At 36.4% G+C, this 21,780-nt stretch overlaps 2 protein-coding genes across 4 annotated transcripts; both read right to left on the bottom strand.

Annotated features, from left to right (window-relative positions):
* Positions 1-7,729: 7,729 nt before the first annotated feature.
* On the bottom strand, positions 7,730-8,377 carry LOC145581069 (DNA repair protein XRCC3 homolog). Its single transcript, XM_081638138.1, has one exon. The coding sequence runs from the start codon at positions 8,375-8,377 to the stop codon at positions 7,730-7,732; it is 648 nt and encodes a 215-aa protein (XP_081494264.1).
* A 7,233-nt stretch (positions 8,378-15,610) lies between these two features.
* On the bottom strand, positions 15,611-19,820 carry LOC145583098 (protein FAR-RED IMPAIRED RESPONSE 1-like). Of its 3 annotated transcripts, none has more exons than XM_081640244.1 (4): positions 19,610-19,820; positions 17,846-19,228; positions 16,415-17,335; positions 15,611-16,334 (listed from the first exon to the last, which is right to left on the bottom strand). In XM_081640244.1, exons 2-3 carry the CDS (start codon positions 19,027-19,029, stop codon positions 17,134-17,136), a joined length of 1,386 nt encoding a protein of 461 aa, XP_081496370.1. In that variant the 5' UTR covers positions 19,030-19,228; positions 19,610-19,820; the 3' UTR covers positions 15,611-16,334; positions 16,415-17,133. The 3 variants fall into 3 exon arrangements, with proteins under 3 accessions (XP_081496370.1, XP_081496368.1, XP_081496369.1); XM_081640242.1 differs by having other exon boundaries at positions 15,612-16,033; positions 16,125-16,334; positions 17,846-19,820; XM_081640243.1 differs by having other exon boundaries at positions 15,612-16,310; positions 17,846-19,820.
* Between the last annotated feature and the right edge of the window lie 1,960 nt (positions 19,821-21,780).

The following is a 21,780-nucleotide window of genomic DNA, read 5'->3' as shown; positions in this document are numbered from 1 at the left end:
ACCCCATTCCCAAATTAGTCTACGTGTACCAGAAATGAGTTCGGGAGTGAGGATACTAAAATAATGTTCCCTTTAGGGGGAATCGCTACTCTAGCCCTAGAGCGGCCTCTATTGAGAAAATCCATGTTTTTATCCTATATAAACGAAATATTTATAGAGGGGTACGCGCGTCATTTCGTATAATAAAGTATGGGCAGAATTGGAAAGGAGTTATAAAGAGTCTTGAACTCAGCAAACAACCGTTTGAGTTGAATTTTGACGACGTTACGTTTAAAAAGTAACAGTTTTCTCTCTCCACTTCGTCGTCTGCTATTGGGGATTTTTGTAACCCTAATTGTTGTAACCCTAATTGTACGATATTGGCTTCCCCATTGGTTAATTGGTGGTCTGAGAAGGTTACCTGGTAAAATTGCTTTGGTAATAGGAATAAACTGTAAAATGCCAGTCAGCTTTTTCGCGCGTGTAGTAGAAGAATTTTGAAGATTCAGCTTCGATAATGGGGGTGCAGAATGACGTCTCGCTTAATCAATTATAAACAAGAGGTAATTGTAATTCTAAGTTATATTGTTGTGATTTGCAGTTTTATTCCTTATTTGATTTCAGCAGACCATTGCATCGGTTACTGCAATTTAATTTCTTATTTGATTCCCTTTAATCACTGCATCGGTTTATTGTACTACTCCATTTTAGTTATAATATCCCTGTTTAATCCTGTTGGTAATAGTTGATGTGTTATCAACTGTAATTGAATTTGAAATACATCTGATACAGTGGTTGGCAGAGTATTGAATTTTCATTTTATCATGAACGTTTCACCTTACCTTGATTAATTCTATAATTGCTTTGGTGTGTCATTATTAGTAAAGTTACATCTGTGGGAAATGCAAACTTCGGATAGGAGAAGAAATCTGAAAAGGAAGTCAAGGGTATGCGTAGGTGATCGGGTACATAAGGTAATAGTAGAATTTGATGTTAATTGTAGAATTTGTTTGTTAGTTTTATTTGCTAAAATAGAATTTGATGGTATTTTTGCCTTATAGGATGGATTAATGCCATGGAATCTGCATGTAAACATGTATAACGTTATATATATGTAATTTATAATGAGTTTAAATGTTTAAACACCAAAGTAATTGACACATAATAATATCTGAAAATATTATATATATATATATATATATATATATATATATATATAATTATATATATATATATATATATATATATATATATATATATATATATATATGGATTGGTTTTGTTTATTGTAGGATGACTCTGTGTCTCCTAGGGGCAAGGTTAAAGAAAAGGGTGAAGTACTTAGGGTAATGGAAGAAGCCAGATCCCGGGTGAGCAATTGTATTGTTTGATAGTCTTTCCCTAACCTTGTCCTCCATATTTAGACACTTGAATATATGTGAATAATTTGTGTGTTAATTGATATGCTATTATGTCTTTTGTTTTTGGGACAGCGACCTAATAATGTTTGCCGAATTGAGACTTTTGGAAGGATGTGCCAGACATTTGATGATCGTAGAACACGTTGGGTGTACGAAATGGGATTCGGGGGGCTTCTGCACTTAGTAGCAGACATGCATCTTCCTAGGCAGCTTGCATATTGGCTAATGACACGTATAGATCCTTTTAATTATACTCTTAGGTCTGCTAATGGAAGATTGTTTTCCTTGTCTAAAAATCAAGTTCACTGGATTCTTGGTATACCAAATAGTGGTATGGTTGTCCCTACCTATAAGTCACTGAATGAAGAAATTCTAGGGTAGGTTAATAAGATTTTGTCAAATTATGGAAAATCCTGAAATACTAAGTCTAAGAAGACCGGTCGAAAATACACTAGTGAGGGAATTCCAGTGAATTCCAAAGTGATGGAAAGAGTTGAGGGTCTTTGGGAGGAACATGAATCTATTAAGTTTAAGACCTTATTCCTCCTACTATCACTTGAGATGCTGCTCTGTCCCACATAGTCATCCCGATTGGCGGCTGATCTTGTTCCTTCACTAATTTGTGCCTCTAATGCCGTTGATTTTGACTGGTGTAGTCTTGTTCTTAAAAAGCTTATGGATAATGTTCGTACTTTTGGTAGGCGCTTCTATTCAAGTGGTTTTACTAATGGATGTGGGGGCTGTCTTATATTTGTTGTGGTAAAAGTTTATTTGTAGTACTTTTATATACAGTTTGGGTTGTGTTTATGGTTTTTTAATAAAAAATTTCCATTTTGAGTAGGTTATGTATTTGGACCGGCTAGATAGGAAACCCGTGGATTGGGGAGTTTTTCCTAGGGTAGAGGTTTGGAACATGGTGGAGATTCGAAAGGCTATCAAGGAAGACCGGTTTCCAGATGGCGGCGATTTTGGTCTCCTTAGTGTATGTCTTGATACCCTTGATTGTATTTAATCGTTTTTGTGTTTTTTTATTGTGAGTTATGATTGCGTACTACTGTTTGCAGACATTGGATGTTGCTTATGGTGAATGCCATCCTCGGTTGGCTAGGGATATAGATGGACCCATCGACTGTGTTTGTGCGAAGGTATTAGTTAATATTTTTGCTGAATTGTTGGTGTTGTCCTTTCGATGCGATAACAGATCCTTTCCTTTGTATTTTGCAGAGGTCAAGACATGGTTCAGTCTTTCATTATTCCACAAAGCCGACATCGAGGCAATATCCCACCATTAATAACCTACGTCAGTACCGTCATAAGGACCCAATAGAGGCAGCTGTTGATGACCAAAAGGGTGCTTTAATGTTGGTCCATGTTGTTTAGCTTCATGGTTTCCACTGTTGTTTGAATGTTGTTGAAATGGAAGATTTATGGTTTAAAGTCGAACAGATAAAGAGGTATATCTATGGAGCTATTGTGGAATTAGTTTGATTGTTTGTTGTTTGCTTACTGGTGTTCTTGTTTTAACGTTCTCCCTAATTATGACTATTACTAGGTGGTTCTCTGATGATGCTTTGCAAGTTGTGAGGAAGATTTTCTCTTTTGTAAGAAATGATGACTAATGGGTTTAGCTTATTTTACATTATTTTCTAATTTGTGTAACTGACCGTGTGTATTGTTCAGTTGTTCAGGTCTATTTCCGAGGATAGAGTATGCATGAGAGGGCAGCAGCTTTCTAACAATATATCCTTCTCGGTATCCTATTCTTTGAGCTTTTTCCTATGTTGTGTCGTATATGGCTGTTAACATTATAATTATTTGGACTTACTAATGTTTGTATTGCTAACATAGGCGACTGTTGTTTCATTTGTGGGAGCCCTTCATACTGATGCGACATGTGTACGTGTTGTTGATGCCTTCCTTAACAATAACAGATGCTTCCTTCTTGTTTTGGTGTATGAGATAAGTTATGTTGTTGTGTGTTCTTCACCCTGGTTTGAATCCGCTCTGCTGTTTTATATTTAAGAATATCTATGTTCGTTAACAGATTTATGATTTAGACATGAAGAGCTCTAGTGCCCCTGTTACGCGTGTTTGTTTCATTTTTAAATGTGCCTCTTCCTCTAGTGAGTTGAACGTAGTTATTTCAAATTCGCTGTCTAATTTGTTCACTGTGTATAATAAACGAGTAAGTGACTGCATTGTTATCGTGTTGAGATTGAGACTTGGTTAAAAATGGCATTTGCTTATTCTTTTACCTTTATGTCCAGGTTGTGAATTTGGATGCACTGTTGAGTGAAATTGACGACCTCACACAAACATTTTCATCCAGAAATGTTGTTATTGTTTGTAATTGCGACCAACTGTGACTTCTAATTTGTTACAATATGTGTAATTTAGCCAATAGGGTAGGATTAACGGGATTTGTGTTTAATTTTTATTGTGTATTTTAGGTATTTGTATCCAAATAAATCTTTATGATTTGTAATGTTCGATGCGCCGTAGCCTCCATGAGGAGCATGATTAATGTGTACTGGGGCTCCATGAGCATGATTAATGTGTATTGGGCCTCCATGATCTTTATGTGTAAGATAATTTGTCTTGTAAGTAGGGCTATGTATATATTTGGGTTGTATAGTTAGTCCAAAAAAAGTTGGGCTGTATAGTTAGTCAAAAAAAAGTTGGGTTGTATAGTTAGTCAAAAAAAAGTTGGGCTGCATAGTTAGTCCCAAAGTTAGGCTATATCTAGATTATAAATTTTTTGGACATACATTCAAAAGTAGTTGGACTACAGGTTTGGGTTAAGTGAAGTCAAAAACTAGTAGTTGGTTTGTGTTACGCTTGGGCTACATGTTTGGAGTATCCACCAATAATTGGCCTAATTTATAATTTATGGGCCAATGCAATTATTTAGGGACTTATGTAACATTAAGCACAATGCAATTTTTTACGCTAAAGGACATTGTATATAATTACCATAAAATGACTTAACCATAAAATGACTTAAGAACAAGGACATTTAAATTAATAGTTATAGTGCTATTACCATAGATAAATTATAACTTAACATTCTAAATCTGATCTTGGAATGCCCATTTGTACTGTCGGCCACCGTAAGCAACCAAATTTACAGCTATGTCGGTTGCGAAAATCAGCATTGCATATCCTCCTTCTGCAGTACCATATGACCGTCCGCTGACCCTATATGGAAATAATTCTTTGGAAATGACCCTTGCCATCTCAATGGAAACTCTAGTTTCAATTAGTAGGATGAAATCAAGCATATTCAACTCGATAGCTGATTTGATTTCTAGGATGAACGTTTCCCTCCCCATATCTCGGCAGTTCCAGACCATGAACTTCCGCTTCTTGCCTATCGGAAATGCATTTTCTTTCACCAACGACTTCACCGTGGTTAATCTGCCGTCTAATATGTTCGATGTGTTGGTGGTGCACGTAATTAGCATGGTATTAGCACCTAAAGTCGCTTCAATGTTGAATAATTTGAAGTCGTTTCGATAACTACGGAGCTGCAGCAAATGTTCTCCACTTGACAAAGCACACTCTTCCTTGACGAATGGTATGTGCGCACAAGGATCCACCAATTGCTTCACACACTTTGGGAATACATGCTCCGACCCATACCCTTTGCAACCAACACCAGTCGAGAGCAACCATTTCACAAACACTTTAAATACTTTAGGCTGTAGGGCGAGGTCAGACAGGTCCGGTAACGCTGCCGGTGTAGCGTAATTGTTTAGAGTGATTACAAGAAAATCACCTTTGAATGATGAACCGTTTGCATAGCACCTCGCAGCTGTTTCCGGGTCTACCAACCGAAGTTGAAGTTCACCCTCAGTTGACAGTTTGGGGCTGGTTATCATTGCCAGCACACATCTTTTCATTGGGTTCTTATTGAATTTGGTTGTGCTATGGGATGGTGCTAATTGGAGTTTGGTTGTTTTCATCATTGTGGAGGTAATTTTTGTAGGCTTTTTAGATTTAGAAACCTTTATTTGGGAGACATGAATTTTGAGCTCGTTCTTCACCATTTTGTTAAAATAATATATGTTTGAGTAGTGCCATTCATGGAATTTATATTGTTGTCAAAATTTCGCGCCACATAAATTAATTGGCGGACTGGGTTTTAAAAATTGGCGGTGTAATGGATACTGAATCCCCGCCCCTCTTAATTCTTTTCCCTCCTGAAAATTTTGTAAAACATTCCACCCAATAATGGGGCCCCACAAAAAACAAAAAAAAATGTAACAAATTGACCTTAAAGGCACCCAATTTGATAATTGGCCCCCACATCCCCAACACTAACTTTATAATATTTAAGAAATTGAGCATCTATAAAATCAAACAAAAGTACATAATTCTTGTAATTTTTTAAAGTAAACATAACTACTAAAACCTCCACATAACTGCAACATCAATTAAGCAAATGATATGTGTAGTTTCTAAAACCAAACATTAATATTAATAAGTTGACATCATTCAAATTAAACATAAGTACAATAACAATCTTAAACTATAATTTTTAATAAACTATTAAATGGACAAGGATTGCAATTATCTTATCTCACTTAACTTAAGACAAATACAAATCTAATTCAGCCTCTCTAATCGTCCACAGTATACTCAGTTGTGTATGGCAGCCCCTCTTGTAAGGTCTCCCCTACCTGTGAAGAGCAAATCACAATTTCAGTAACTTGATGTGTATCAAATTGAATTAGAACACTTATAATTTTTACTAAAATATTAGATATTTACTTACCAGGATTTCAGCTCCTAGACAGTACCCGGTCAAAGTCGAAGCTCGTCGAGTGAAGTAAGGTTTGACTTTCTTTTTCCAAAAGAGAGCAACACCACCAACGCCCATATTCCATGTGCATAATACATTGTACTTATCACCCATTGCTTTCTGGACCTCAACCAGGTGTGTCGACTATGCGCGCGCCTCTGTAACTAGCACTACTGTTGGAGAGAAGCGTTCATATAACTTTTTGAAATTGGTTTTGTAAGATGGTCGATGTATGTCCCTAGCATTCCGGCACATCACCACGGAACCTGTACGAATCGTCACCCACATACCACCCGTTTTACCGGCTTCACAAGATATCGATATCCTATAATACCTTTGACCTCTGTTTTGGGTACAACATGCGTACACTTTCAATCTAACCATCAACATGGGCTCCTGTATTTTCAGAACATGTATTGCATTGGTTGTGGCTCCGAAAAATATTTGTCTCTCTTGCGTTTTGTGGAATAGATACGGATGTTATCCAAATTGATTTTTTGTTTAAGATCAAATATCGGAGTTAACAACTTCGGAACCACCTCCCATTCTTCAATCTTCTCATGAGTTAAATACCACCGTACAAAGACACTTACCCCACTGTGATATCCATCTAAGTCGGATATGAATGGTATGTATGCCAGCGAGGGTTTATCATCACCCGAATCCATCACCGACCCGCTACACCCTGCTCTTGTTGTTGTCAAAGCACGGCCTAATAATTCTTCTCTTACACTTTCAGCGCCTAGTGGTGTTTTATTGACCAATTGAAAGCTGTTCTCATAATATCGAGCTTCATTAAATACAAGCTCTGGATGGTCCTCTTTTTCGTACTTGCGAAATTATAGCGTTGGCTCGGTTGGGTGGATGAGTACAGGTAATTCTTGAGGGTTTCCTATGACTAATTTCACCACTTTTGAAAGAATTTCTTTTAGATTCATCTCAAGTTCAGAGTATGAATGGTTTCCAAATTAATGGTGTTGTTCGAATGTTCACAAATGGTACTCAAGTAGTTGTACTGAATATGACGTTTAAATATGGCCGTTGTTGAAGTTACCGTTGGTGGAGAATTGTAAATTTGAAATTACTAAACAATTTTTACAGCTTTTATTACCCATGTACTAAAAGTTATTTTTAATTTTTTAAATTGACAACAAAAACTACTAAAAGACTATGTTAGCAAAAGGGTACCCCACCGCATGTATTTGCCACGTCCATGTTTCAGCAAGCAATATTCGCTAATGTGTGAATTAACATAGTACACGTGTAATATCATCTAATAACATTCTGAAGCTAGGGTTAACCAAGTCTGTATCCGAAGCTAGGTTTACAATGGTTGTTTTTGTAATAGAGATAAACATCTAAGGGTTACCCAAGCATGGATCCCAAGCTAGGGTTACAATCGTTTTTTAGTTGAGATAAAAGATCTAAGGGTTACAAGTGTTTACAACATCAACTCATAAAACATTACGACAATTATAGCTAATGAGTACTTAGGTGTTTTACAAATCTCGCATCATGTAATTGATTAAAAATCAACAACACATTCTCCGGTTATTTTGAAATGACATCCATCTGGGTCGAGTACTGGGGAGGAACACAACCGGATTGTCCTTTCCCACAACTCCTTGGTTTCATTGAATTTCTTTTCAACAAATAATCTTGTGCTCATATTGTTGTACCAAATTTTTTGTAAAGCAGGCCGAACCCTTATACCATTTGTCTTTATTGTTAATCCAAAATCCCTTTTCTCATTAGGGTTCATTTTCAAACTTTCATTAACTGCTACCGCGACCAAATCGTATTTTTCTGCCAGTGCTCGAAGACCACTTGAAAACACGTTCACAATAGATGTCCGCTCTAACATTGACTCACAGGTGTTATTGAAATGAAAGCGGCATATGCTTGGTACCGAGTCTATAACAACAACATGGTACCTATCATCACCCTTCACAAATTTTTCAACCCACTGAAGGGTCTCAATTAACTCGTAAGGTGATTCAACCTGTTTCACTAATATTCTCTTTAAAAGATTAAGATCTTCTGGTGGAATTGAACCGAATACGTGTGGTACCATTTCCATGATTCTACTCGCCGGGAAATGACCAACTGATGTGATGTACACAGCAAATGAGGAAATACCTCCCAAGGATTCATCTAGTTGAGCAGCTAACATTAGTTACAAGCAGATCTGTGTTTTACCGGTTCCCTCGTCTCCACATATCTCGGTGATGTGACCAGAACGAACACCCCCCTGCAGGATAGTGTCTATTGAATTGCATTTAGTATAAGAAACAATAACCATTTCACAACAATTGAATGAAATAATTCAGTGGATGTGTTATGCCATTTAGAGGACAGCTGCTTCTACATATATAGGGGCACATGTGCTCCAAAAGTCTCAACTTAAAAGACACGTCACGTCTGCATCTGCATAGACACGTCGCATCTGCTTTTTTATGCTTTAATTCATGTCCCGTTGCATTTGCTATTATATGCTTTTGAATGCTTTACTTCAGTTATTTGTATTAGATATTACGTACTTCTTCCTAGGGCGTAAATAAGTCTAATTGTTAACATGTACATTTCAATTGATATGTACATTGTTATTGAAATCTACATTTTAATTGGAAAACCAATAAAAATAGGCGATAAATTACCCATTATTAGTCGTACCCCTAATATCCATCAAACCTTAACAGTTCACCCAAAACCCTAAACCCGAATCAAACCATGAACCACAACCCTATCTACAACTATCAAACCTTAACAGTTCACCCAAAACCCTAAACCCAAATCAAACCATGAACCACAACCCTTCCTACAACCATCAAGCATTGGCCCTAATAACAAACGCTTAACCGTATTTCACATTAAAATCTTGTAGCCTTTGCGTTTATAGTATACACCAATATCCCTAACCAATAAACCAAGCGGATGTAATTGGTTTGACACATTGAATCGCAACACGATACAATTCATTGGAGAAATCTATTAGTTAAGGTCAGGTCGTATGCATTTCATTTTCTGGTCATAATCCATTAAATCAGTTCTGTTAATACGGATGATTAACTAGTTGTTTAGCTTTATGTTTCTTTATGGTACAATGATTGCTAAGTTTAAATGATATTTACTAATCTACATATAGCAAATGTAATTACCTCCTAATTCAAATTAACTATCTTGTTTTTTACTATCGATAACGAGTCAAAATTCGGGGACAGGTATTGACACTGTAATCTTAAGAACAACTTTATAGTTATTAACTTAACGACGACTATAAATAATGTTTTGCACATTTCCTATTAGATATTGAAAATTTGTTCAAATTAAGATTTTTTACACATTACATTAATACTAAAAATTAGTTGTAATGACACATTTTCGGATGTTTATAATTTTTTCAGCATTGGTTTCTGTAAAACTTTCGAAAACCCATTCGACACTAGATAATTGCAATTTTCATATGGTAATTGGATTTCTTAGTCCAACTATAAACACAAACTACATTAGTTGGATAGTAACTATTCTAAGTTCACACCTAACCCCCCTCCTTGTTTTATGGTTACTATACACGCCTTTCCCCCTACTGCTAGAAGTTGTACCAGAGGTCTAGTCTTTTCTACAACTCCTTTTTCAAGGAAAAGAAGTGGCAGGGGGGTAATGACCAGCAGGAGAGCACACGATTCCCAAAGTAGTACTTGTTATCTCTTATTTTGAGTTCTCTTCTAGTCAATTCTTTTATTTCACTGGTTGAAACAACTAATATTCAAGTGCACAAGATTGAATTTCAAAGTATTTGAATTTATTCATTAAAAATCCAATAGAAAGTACACATGTAACATAATTAATAATTAATAATTTTTAATCTGTATTTAAAACAAAATACCACTACACGTCACAGTTCACATTGAACTTCTTCTTCCCATGTCCAACCATGGCTGTCTATCGCGAATATCGTGATGGCACTCCTAAATTTTTATTTTACAAACCCCCACAAGCAATTCCAAATATTCGTCCAGAAATGAACACTAATGAATACTCATACTACTGGCAATCAAATGATAGAACAATTCCAGCTTCTAGGGAATCACTTTGGCAGATCCTCATGAATCCCGAACAGAGGTTTGAACCAGGGGTTTCCTTGCGAATGGCTCATAGCAATGGTCGTGGTGTCATGAGACCTGGCCATTTCCCTAGTGTTCTCGATTTCTTATCTCTATCTAAAGTGTTTGATGTGCTCCTGAACCACCACTGCCACACACCTAGTGAGGATCCTGAGGAACCAATCCTTCCGAACTATCTTCTCCATTTGATTGACCCAGAACCCGTCCTAGATTTGTACTCCCCCACACACACACAGGATGCAAACAGGGGAAGTTCGAATTGAGATGGGTCTCTTTGCAGACGACCTTCAATTTGTTTTGTTGCCCACTTCGTTTCGCTTCATCCTTAAAATCATGGTGTTGTCTCAGTTCCTCAACGATAACCCTAAACAACACACCGCTGTCATTCAAAGCTTTAACGTCGGGAATTACCCTCAGTTCGAATCTATCCCATCAAATAGCTCCTTGGTTTGCTGGAATGTCCGTGGTGTAGGTCGGCTTTCATTTATTGAAAATTTCCACACTATCTGCCGGCTTCACAATCCCCAGATTGTAATTCTGTTTGAAATTAGAAACACTGTAAGCAATCTCAGTGAAATAGTTCATGTGCTGCCCGGAAATTACAGGTTTTTCCATTCTCATCTCCTTTCGTACAAGGGGGGAGCTGCCATGTTATGGAAGGCCGGAGATGTCAGGTGTACAGCACAGCAACAATGTGCAAGCAGCCAAATGTTACTTGATGTTAATGTCACGGTAATTGCATTTTCATTTATTAATTAATTAATTAAATGGTTTATTGAACTCATACATTGTTAAATTGTTCACAGGGTCACCCGATATAATGGAGATGCGTATTCACAAAGCAGGGGTGTTTAGCGTATAATGGCAAGGAGTAATGCCGTTTTTAATAAATTAGTAAATTAGTTTGTATTTGTCGTCAACTACTTAAGTCTTAATTTCTAATTTGTTTATGAACGATGTCAATCAATCGCAAGGGTTATTGGTTTGTAATTTGACTTTATTCGTAGTTAATTTGTATTATTTTCAGTTATGTTTTTACTTTGTTAATATGCTCTTTGAAATAATTATTAATTTGTTTATGAACTAATTATTGTTATAATGTGTTGGTATATTAAATTGTGATTAATTGGAAACTAATAATTGAAAATAAATAAGAAATGATGGTATTCTATAAATTATTGAACTTGAACTCTAGTTCCACACATTTAACAATTAATTAAAAAATCCTACAAAATCCGACTAGTTATTTCGTGAGTAGTGTTATTTATAAGCCGACCGAACACCAATAAAACATAGACAACGTCTCTCAATATACTAGATAACCATCATATTTCTTTTAATTTTGTCCAAAATAGTAAAGCTTGATTTCTATCATAAAAAAATTTAACGATATGACTGTCTATAACTGAGGAGGTTCGTCTGGTGTCCCAAAACGATTAATGATTGTCATTCTTTAACCCGTAAAAAACAAGGGCATTCTTTACGAGTGCTGAACTGAGTAATTACTACAAGTGTTTTAATTTTAATAGAATAACAAAATAGATAAAATTATAGAGTGAAGGTTGGACTCCCTCAGATAAAATCCACAACATTTTGGCACGGTGTAATGTTGAGGCCTATAGTAGAGTACATTGTGTGATACATTATATCATGATTCACTTTAGGGGTGTCCATTCGGTTTTCGGTTTGGATTTTCAAATCTAATCCGATCTGAATTACTTACCAAATCCAATCCGATCCAATCCGAATTATAATTCGGTTATTTGAATCCAATCCAAAAATCCGAATTAAAATAAGTCGCTATTTTTTTGGGCCTAGTACGATTATAAAAATAAAATTGCAATAACAAAATTTCAATTATTGAAAGTATAATAGTATATGATTTATACAAGTATTGAAAACTTAGTTAACATAATTAAAATTATTATAATCATAAACATAGTTTAGCATGATTAATATTAACAATATTTTTTTTGTAAAACAACTCTTTCATAATTCGGTTATTTCAGTTTTTTGGATCTGAACAAGGTCAAATCCGATCCAATCCGAAAATCCGAATTTTCAAAAAAAATTCAATTCGATTCAATCCGATGTAAAGTTTGGATCCGATCCGAATTAATAATTTGGTTTGGAATTCAGTTTATATCCCAGTAATGGACACCCCTAATTCACGTTCACCTCACTTTGGCGGGAAAATTGGCAAACCACAAGATAATGAAAAGTTTCGACCAGATCACCTTCCCAATGTGCTTGATTTTTTATAGGGGTAGTGGTAGGTTTCAGTAAAAGGATAGTAGTATTTGAGTTGCTTATTGTGTGTTGTCTAATCAATAGTTGATTTGTTTCAGTAAAGGGTGTAGTAGTAGTTTATTGTGATTCTAGTACTAAGATAAGTTTAACCCCTTGGTAAAAGTGCTACTTTTATGAAGACTAGTTCACCATGTAATGAGACATAATTTTTCTTATTTTGCTCATGCGTTTGGTTATGATTTACTTGTTTATATTATATTTATATTAAATTAGATATTTATATTTATATTAAATTAGATATGTATATTTATACTATATGCTAATGGTATTATTAATTTGACAAATTCAAATAGTATTATTACGTTATTATCACTCCGTACTTGTAAATTTAAATAAAGTTACCACGATATTATTACGACTTGAATACTACTACAATATTATGTACCATTTATACTATAGTATTATGTACCATTTTCTATAATACAATATTATAACAACTTGACTCAAAATAAAGTCATGTTTAGAAATAGTGAAGTCATCTTCCCAATTAGCTTCCAACAATCAAGTACACGTAGAGGTAGTTCCGGTCTACTTTAGAGGAAAAATGGGTTAGAAATAGGGCTAATCAAGTAATTCAACATATGTACCATAACATCCTTACAAAATTTACTAAAATATTTGTGCCTCTTTGTATTACATGAAATATGTAAGTTAATAAAAAAATTTCTAAGTAATTTATAATCAAATTATTATAAACTGAGAGTACTTGATTGTTGGGAAGTACAAAATTATGCTTAAATGACAATTATGAAGTTAATTAAGTTGATGTAAGATAAGTTGATGTAATGTAAGGTGATAAATTATGCTTAAGTGATTAATATTTTTGTAATAGTATCAAGTTTATTACAACTACATAACCTTCAGGTCATACAAATTATCTAATAGTATCAAATTCATTTCAGTAAAATGAAGGTCATTTGATTAATATATGGTACAAATTATGATATAAATTACCTAATAGTATCAATTTAGTTACATTACATTGAAATTAAGTGCTCATTTTTTTGGAATTAAAGGACCCCTTTTTTTACACTAACTTGTTACATGTTGACATTCAATTGGCGGGGTTTAGAAGACACGTCAACACCAGCACTATACAACCATAATCCCACCTCCTAAAGGAAATACAAAACCTAATTCACAATCCTCTCCCATGGCTTCCTCCCAAAACTTTATCCTTGTGAGTTCCTCTAAAGGCAAGAGCCCGGTGAAAGTTGCTCAAACGTTCAAGCGCCGTCGTTGGACTTTGGTTTCCAAAGTTCTGACGAAGAATGCTTGTAAGAAACTTGCTCCAGGGCCTAAGAGAAGGAAAAAGAGATGAAAGTTAGGCCATTCGTGCTGAAAAACATGGCCAATGCTCCTAGACCCCCTAAGTACGAGACAGGCTCTACTTCAGCTATGCCTGTGGTTGAAGAGGACGTTATGATTCCGGCCGAGGAACAAGATGAGTTTAACCCCGATGATGTGGACTTGAATGCAGTTAATCATCCATTCCCAGCTGATGTTGTGGTGTTCACTGTCATTGTGAGAGGTCGTAGCCCTAGGGATGTCGGAGTTCTTTATAACATAAGGAGTGATGAAAACTTTGAGTCCATCTACCAAGATTATGCTTCGAGGATTGATGTTCACTCTTCCAGGATAAGGCTCCATTTTCGTGGATCCATCATCACGTCGTGGGCTATTGCTAGGGATATCGGAATTTAATCTGGAGATGTGATTATGTCCGGGGACTGGTAATGTATTCCTATTTTTGTTAGTGTGGTTCAGTAATGTTTTTGCTATTGTAATGTTCTTTTGTTTATTTATTTTCTTGTATTCGTTTGTTTATTTATTTTCCAATATTCGTTTGTTTATTTATTTTTCTATAGTAATGTTCTATTTTGCTATAGTAATGTTCTTTTGTTTATTTTGCTATAGGCTGGTGTGATCAACACAAACACTCGCATCAAAAGGTTCTTCATCAAGAACATCGGCCATCGTCGCAAGGTGAAGCTTAGGGTGCAGGGCAAGTTGGTCACCCCGATGAATAGGCTGTTCCACATTTGGGGTCGGAAGATTGGAGTGGATTCAACAAATCTCCTTTTCATGCACGAGGATTGCGTGGTTACGACGGTGGAAACAATCAACGAAGCCAATATCCTCAACGGGGATAAGGTGTATGTACTCCCTAATCATAGAATTTAAGTTCTTCCGGTGGAGGATGTTGGTTGGACTCAAGTGTAGCTTCCCCTTAGGCTGTTTTCTCATTGGCAGTTGTCTTTTGGTTAGCCTTTAGGAGTTATGGACCATTTTGTGAAGCCTCTAAACTTTGATTATATGAATTAGTTGATGTGGACCCTTTTGGTTGGGCTTTAGGAGTTGTGGACCCTTTTGTGAACTCTTTTGTAGATGGTCCAATTGTTGATGGTGATGTAAATCAAGCCCAGTATGTAATATATGTAGTAGTTTCCTATCGGTTTCTGTATGTCAAAGGCCTTAGCCCTTTTGGATCTATGATATATTCGATGTTGTGTTATTCAGATCGCCAGTAATTACTAAGTTATTTTGTTCTTCTACTGCTGTAGATTACTAGTAATTACTAAGTTTACTAAACTAAGTTATTTGCCTACACTTGAACAAATAATAACTATTACAGTAACATTTTCATATTACAATGGTAAAATAAATAAAATATATTTCAATTTGTGGAACCTTTTGGGAAGCTAATGTTGTTATGATGTTATGCCAAAGTCCAAAATAGTATGCCAAAGTCCAAAATAGTATGGCAACACAGTTCCATGCAATACAATACATGGGTGGCTAATGTTTTAATACCATATATAAGGTATCTGGGGCACTGTGACAAAAGGCCCAATAACTCACAATACAAACAAGGATGCAGGAATTGTTATAATCAAAGTATCAATTTGTTTTTGGGCCACTATGAAAAAGGCCCCAATTCATAATATATACCCTCCAATAAAAAAAGGAAATTATAAAAATAAGCAACAGATACAATCACGAAATGCAGAAATGCCCAATTAAAGGGAGCTATCACCAGTCAAAATACAAGGCATGAACCAGATTGAAAAGGCTACATTGAGGCTAAGTTCACAGTTGTTCAAAATCAAAAGGGAAATACAACCATGAACCAAATACAAAAGGCTACATTGAGGCTAAGTTCATAGTTGTTCGAAACAAAATCAAAGGTTTAACCAATGACACTAAAAGCTTAAATATAATGCCCTACTTAGCCAAAATACAAGTGTCCATACAGACAACTTCATTTCATCATAACTCCATAGAGTGATGAGAGCAATAAAAGCAATTATCAATCTCTGCGTTACAATCTTCAATCATTTCTTCGTCGTTAGCTTCGTCCAACTCCATAAGATGTTGTGAGCGTCGACGTTTTCCTTGTCACATCACATCAAACTCCCATGAGAATATCATACATTATTAAACCAAAAAAAAGAAAAAAACTCGAAATGCCTGTGTTAGTCAGACCTGTGTTTGTCTTGTGTTTTGTTGGGTTGCTTTTGTTTGTGTTACCTTCTTCTGCTGGGTTTTGTAACCTTTCTCGGCTAGGCTCTTGTAGCGGGTTGCCTTTGGCCTACCACGAGGCTTCTTTTGTGGAATTGGGTCCTTCACAGCTGGTGCGATTGAGGATGCCTTGACTACAGATGAAGGTGCCTGACCACCATTGCATTTCAACACCTGATTAGACCCTTTTCAGAAAGTGGCACACCGTGTTTGGCAAGGTTGGGAGTGTTTCTTGCTTTTCAAGGAAAACTTACCTGATTTTTTTCACATTTAGTCGTAGCTCTTGCAGACATGAAATGACCATTGCAACTGTTTTAGGATCATTGATGGAGGACGCCTCTTCACAAATTGGTTTAAACTCGTGCATCAGTTTGTAATACTGTCTTACTTGATCTCTTTTAGAAGGGTCATGGTAGGCTACTTTCAACCTTGTATGCTTCCTGGGCACGTCTTTCCTCCACCGATCAAGGAAATAATTGCTTGGAATGTCAAACACCAGGTTTTGATCAAGGACTCGAATGACATATTTGCACAAAATACCAAAGGTCTCGAACTTCCGACAATCATAGGACACCTCCTTCGTGACACTATTAAATAAATCACGCAGAAGCCGACGCCTATCAGTTATCACCTCCTACCTCTTGCCTTCAGGAATTATCCATACCCTATCCTCAAGTAAATACTCGGTCACATTCTATTCTACAGTCCGCTCCCCCTTCGAATAAACATACATCATACGTGCACACTCTTTCTAGACCTCCTAGAACTTCGCGTCTGTGTATATTTTCTAGAAGAATCTTTCAAGTTTAAACCCACTAACTAGTCTCCTAATGTATTTACCACATCTAGCATCAGCAACCAATTCAGACTTCATGCGCTTCGCCGTAGCCCGTGTGTACTTCTCAGGAAATTCATAAAGCTTTGTGTGCCGATTTAAAAAGCCATCAAAAAAACTATTGATGCTTTCAACTCTCTAAGTAGTTTTCATTCCCGCCCAAAAGTGCTCCTTCATAAAGGCGGGTATCCACATGTGTCTCTCATCAAAAAGGTCGCAAAGCCAGTCATTATCCTTTAATTTGAATTCCTTGATTAATGCATGCCACCGACTCTCAAATTCCTCAACGGTGAAACTCTCATAGATAAGAGTTTTCAAAGGGCTTTTAAAATCAGCATATCTACGACACACACTCACAAAATGAAAACACATGGATTACCAAAAACTTATTTCATGTAACACAGTGTGGTGCATCAATACTGAGACAAGTACATGGAATATCTTAAAACTTATTTGATGTAACACACTGTGTACAAAATACATGCTTAACAACAGATAATGTAACATCATAGTAATGTCAGATCCACAAATAAATTGTTACACCAATATAAATTCAGAAACAAATCAAAACAGAAAACACAAACTCAGGATACAGCAGTATTGAGAACAAATGAAGTAGGTAGTAAAAGAAAACAATAACAAAAAGAAACAGAAAATAAGAAAATAGAAACTCCAATAAGTTTTTCCACGAATAAAAGAAAACTGTATTATACCAGATAACCAGGATACCAAAATACAGAAACTCAGATAAGCACTCTTCCAAGGGAGGCAGAATACCAATATAAATTTAGAAAACCAGTATATAATAACAACAAACAAAAAAATACATTTCATGAAAACAAGGACTTACTTCTCACATTTCCCCAGCTTCTCTGAAAATTTGTGGATAATATGCCAAATACACCACCTGTGACGAGTCGACGGCATTATTTCCGATATTGGTTTCCTCATAACAGCAGCTTGATCTGTCAGTATGGCACCAGGAGGTTTGTTACCCATACAAGACAGCCACTGCTGAAACACCCAAGAGTAGGTTTCTGAAGTCTCATGAGATACAAGTGCACATCCCAACAGGAAAGATTGCCCATGATGATTAACGCCAACAAAGTTTGAAAACGGAAGTTCGTACTCGTTTGTAAGGTATGTAGAATCAAAGCATACCACATCCCCAAACTCCTCGTACGCCACCCGGCTACGAACATCAACCCATACCACATCCTTCAATCGGCCATCTTCATCAAGGCGATGTGCATGGAAAAAGTTTTGATTATCGGCTTGCATCCGGTCAAAATAGGCCATTATAGCTGCATCATCCCCACCCTCCATTTTCAGTCGCCGCACCTTAGATACCTCATGATGAAGGTCTTTAACAGTTGGTATGTTCTCTGGACCCATCTCATAACCCATACAACCATATATCTGAGTGACGGGAACCCCTTCCTCATAATAGTTCATTAACTTCCTACGCGCATATGATGTAAAATTCTTCATTCGATACTCCTTCACCAACGTAGACATGGCAGGGCATAGGTCATGCTTATGATCCAGAATAACTGTTCTCATTTCCCACTCACTATCACCATTTACACTCGCGTATATGCGGGCATTGCATTCACATTTCTTCGACGTTCTTTTGCCACAGGTCAGTTCATCCTCCCCTATAACTCCATTTAAGGCATCCCCAGAGCCACAAGCTTCCATGGCCTTAGACCTTTTCTTTGCCTCCCTCCGAGCCCTCATATTAGGTGGTCCCCAAAATTCACATCGCCAAGTAGCCCCCCTCCTCTCACCAGTCACCTTAAAAAATGAAGACGACACTCTACTAACACCAAAGCCATGCTGTTCACCATACTCCTTATAGTATGCCTCCACATCCTCCCACTTTTTAAAAACCATCCCAACCCTAGGTGCTTCAACAGTGGTGTACACACTAATCTTGTTCGTGGAAACAATCGTCTCAACGGTCTCAACAGTTTTTAATAAAGAATTAAGCGCAATTAGATTGGGTACGGTGGCATGGGGATGGATGAACATAAGGTGTCAGGGAATTCAGGGATGGAAGATTAGGATTACTACATTGGATATCAGGGCTTTCATGAACAACCACACAACCAGAAGCACTTTCAATAGCACACGTATTAGGACTGTCAAGGACTGAACTGTGATCAAGCACAACGGTCTCTTACCCCATGTCAACAAATTCAGCTTCCATTGTAACCAAATAAATAAATAACTACAAGGTAAAAGGCATACACTAAACAATTATACACTAATAATAGCCACACCAATTGCATAATAACAGTAACAGAAGGACCACTAATGGTATCGACATTAACATAAGAAACCAGGATAACCTATTATTGCGAGTTTTCCACATATCATAACTAAACTAAAAAAACAAAAACCTAACATAATAATTTCAATCAGCCCCAAATTAAGCATTCAATCTACTAAATAATCAACAAATAAAACACAACTTCATGCATTTAAGCTGAAGATTAAAGAACAAAGAACAACTCGAAATCATAGAACAAGAGATAAATTTACGACAATCCGAAACTTAAAGAATAAATCGAAACTTAAAGAAGAAAAAATTAAGAAAATGAAAACTGACCAATGGAGATAGCCGAAGGATTAAGATCGCCGACGCCTAATCTTCATAAATTTACAACAATTACCAGATCTACAATCACATCTTGTTCTTTCTCCTATTTCTACTGAGTTTTCTCTCTCTTACTTTTGGGTGAATTTTCTCTCTCCTAACTTCTGGTAAGTTCATAAAGACAAAAGAGTGAAACGGACGTTATTTCATCGTCAAACATAAGTTCATAACGGCACTAATTGTCCAACTCAGCATAGAAATTAAAAATGAATATAGTACAGCAAAACTTGCATATAATTGCAACAATGCTACTATATAAAAAAAATTCGTTTATAGTGGATATAAATAGGGACTACCTCGGCCTCTACTGACTCTTCCTTTTTTACAATTTCATCACCAAACAATATATGCAACGTGATACCTAAAACTAAGTTAGTTGATTTTATTTACAAGCATTAATAACGTGGGAATTACATTGCAAAAGTCGTTATTCTTTGTTTTATCAAATTCGTGAAAAGAACAAGAAATAGACAATGTTCGCCTTGACTTAGGTGATAAAACAATCAATTAATTATTCAAATTCTAGTCTTGATTAACACAAGAATGCTATGTGAATTAAATTAATTAAAAGTTTTTTAAAGCGATCAAACAACACTATTTATTCAATTAAAGTTATTTAAACAATAAAAGAAAAATGATTTATCTAAGTGCTCAGGAAACTAACTATTCTTCTTTTATGTTAAATCTCCGTTTAATGCGTTTATGGACTTTCTTTCTTCTTCGTACCTCTAAGGACTTCACTGGATTCAATTAGGGTTGGAAAGTATTTGGGAAGAGAGAAGAAAAGTAGTATGATAGTAAAAGAACTTGAGAGATTAGGGTTTTGAGAATGCTAGGGTTAGAGTTCTAATTTTTCCCCGTACCCTTTAGGGTTGAACAAAGACCCCTATTTATAGGCGTAGGAATCTAGATTTAGGATTTTAGAGCCACACCGTCAGGTGGTGCGTGCAACTCTCTGAGTCACACTAGGTGCCATGCGCATCTCAATGACTTGTGCGCGCCAACTTATTGAGTTGCACTCAGTGCGGTTTACCTTATACGAAAACGCATTTTTAAAACTTCCATAACTTTTGATTACAAAGTCGGATTAAGGCGTGTGAGATATTATTGGAAACCTCTGAATATCTAATTTCCTCTGCCGTTTGAATTAGGTTAAAATATGTTATGGATCAAAAGATATGGCCGTTTGAGTGCCTGGTTTAGTGTTTTAGGGCCTAGTTTAGTGTTTTGATCATAACTTTTTCGTTTTAACTCGGAATTGGGCTTATAATATACCGTTGGAAAGCTATTTGAAAGGGCTATCCATCTGTATTGACCTTGAATAGAAATTGGATGGTTGGTTTATCTTATTGGCGCGGTTTTTAACAATGTAAGATCCATTGGATCCAATCATTGCATTTGACGCATTTGGGTTCGTTATTAATCAAGTTCAAACATGTATGAGCACGTTTTAGGCCTAATTAATAATTGGAAAAGGCTCTAAGATAACTTGGTCTCTAATATGGTTTTTAACTTACTTCATAATGCATTTCATAGTCCATAAACACTTCAACTTTGATCTAGCATGAAGAACGGATATTTATAACATCATCGCACTTCCTGTCGGGACAAGAGGCCAAAAGTAGGTGTCTACACTCACATTGTTTTGCATCAGTCGGCCGACCCAAAGAAAACGGCTAAGTGGAAGCCTTCAACTAACTAATCTCAAACGGCATCAAGATGAAAATTGAAAGAGTTGGCGGTCTATGGCCAGAGGAGTTAACTCATGTCCTATGGGCTATCAGAACAACTGAAAAAGGGGTAACTGGTGAAACCCCATTTCTCATGGTGTATGGTGCAGAGGTCGTCTTGCCTATTGAGCACTATGAACCGACCCTCTGAGTCATGCTATATGATGAAGAGGCGAACTGGGAGGCCATACGGCTAGCATTAGACTCACTCCAAAAACGCAGGGGCAATGCTGCCTTGCGTCATGAAATCTACCATCTGAGAATGACAAGATCCTACAACAGGAGAGTACATAAAAGACCCTTGAAAGTAGGGGACTTTGTGTTACGAAAAATGGAGGCAACCGGTAGGGCTAATGAGCAAGGCAAAGTAACACCCAATTGGGAAGGCCCCTA

This window comes from Chenopodium album, chromosome 15 (genome assembly GCF_948465745.1).
Source record: "Chenopodium album chromosome 15, dcCheAlbu1.1, whole genome shotgun sequence".
Classification (NCBI taxonomy): domain Eukaryota; kingdom Viridiplantae; phylum Streptophyta; class Magnoliopsida; order Caryophyllales; family Amaranthaceae; genus Chenopodium; species Chenopodium album.
This window is presented reverse-complemented; position numbering and strand designations above follow the sequence as displayed.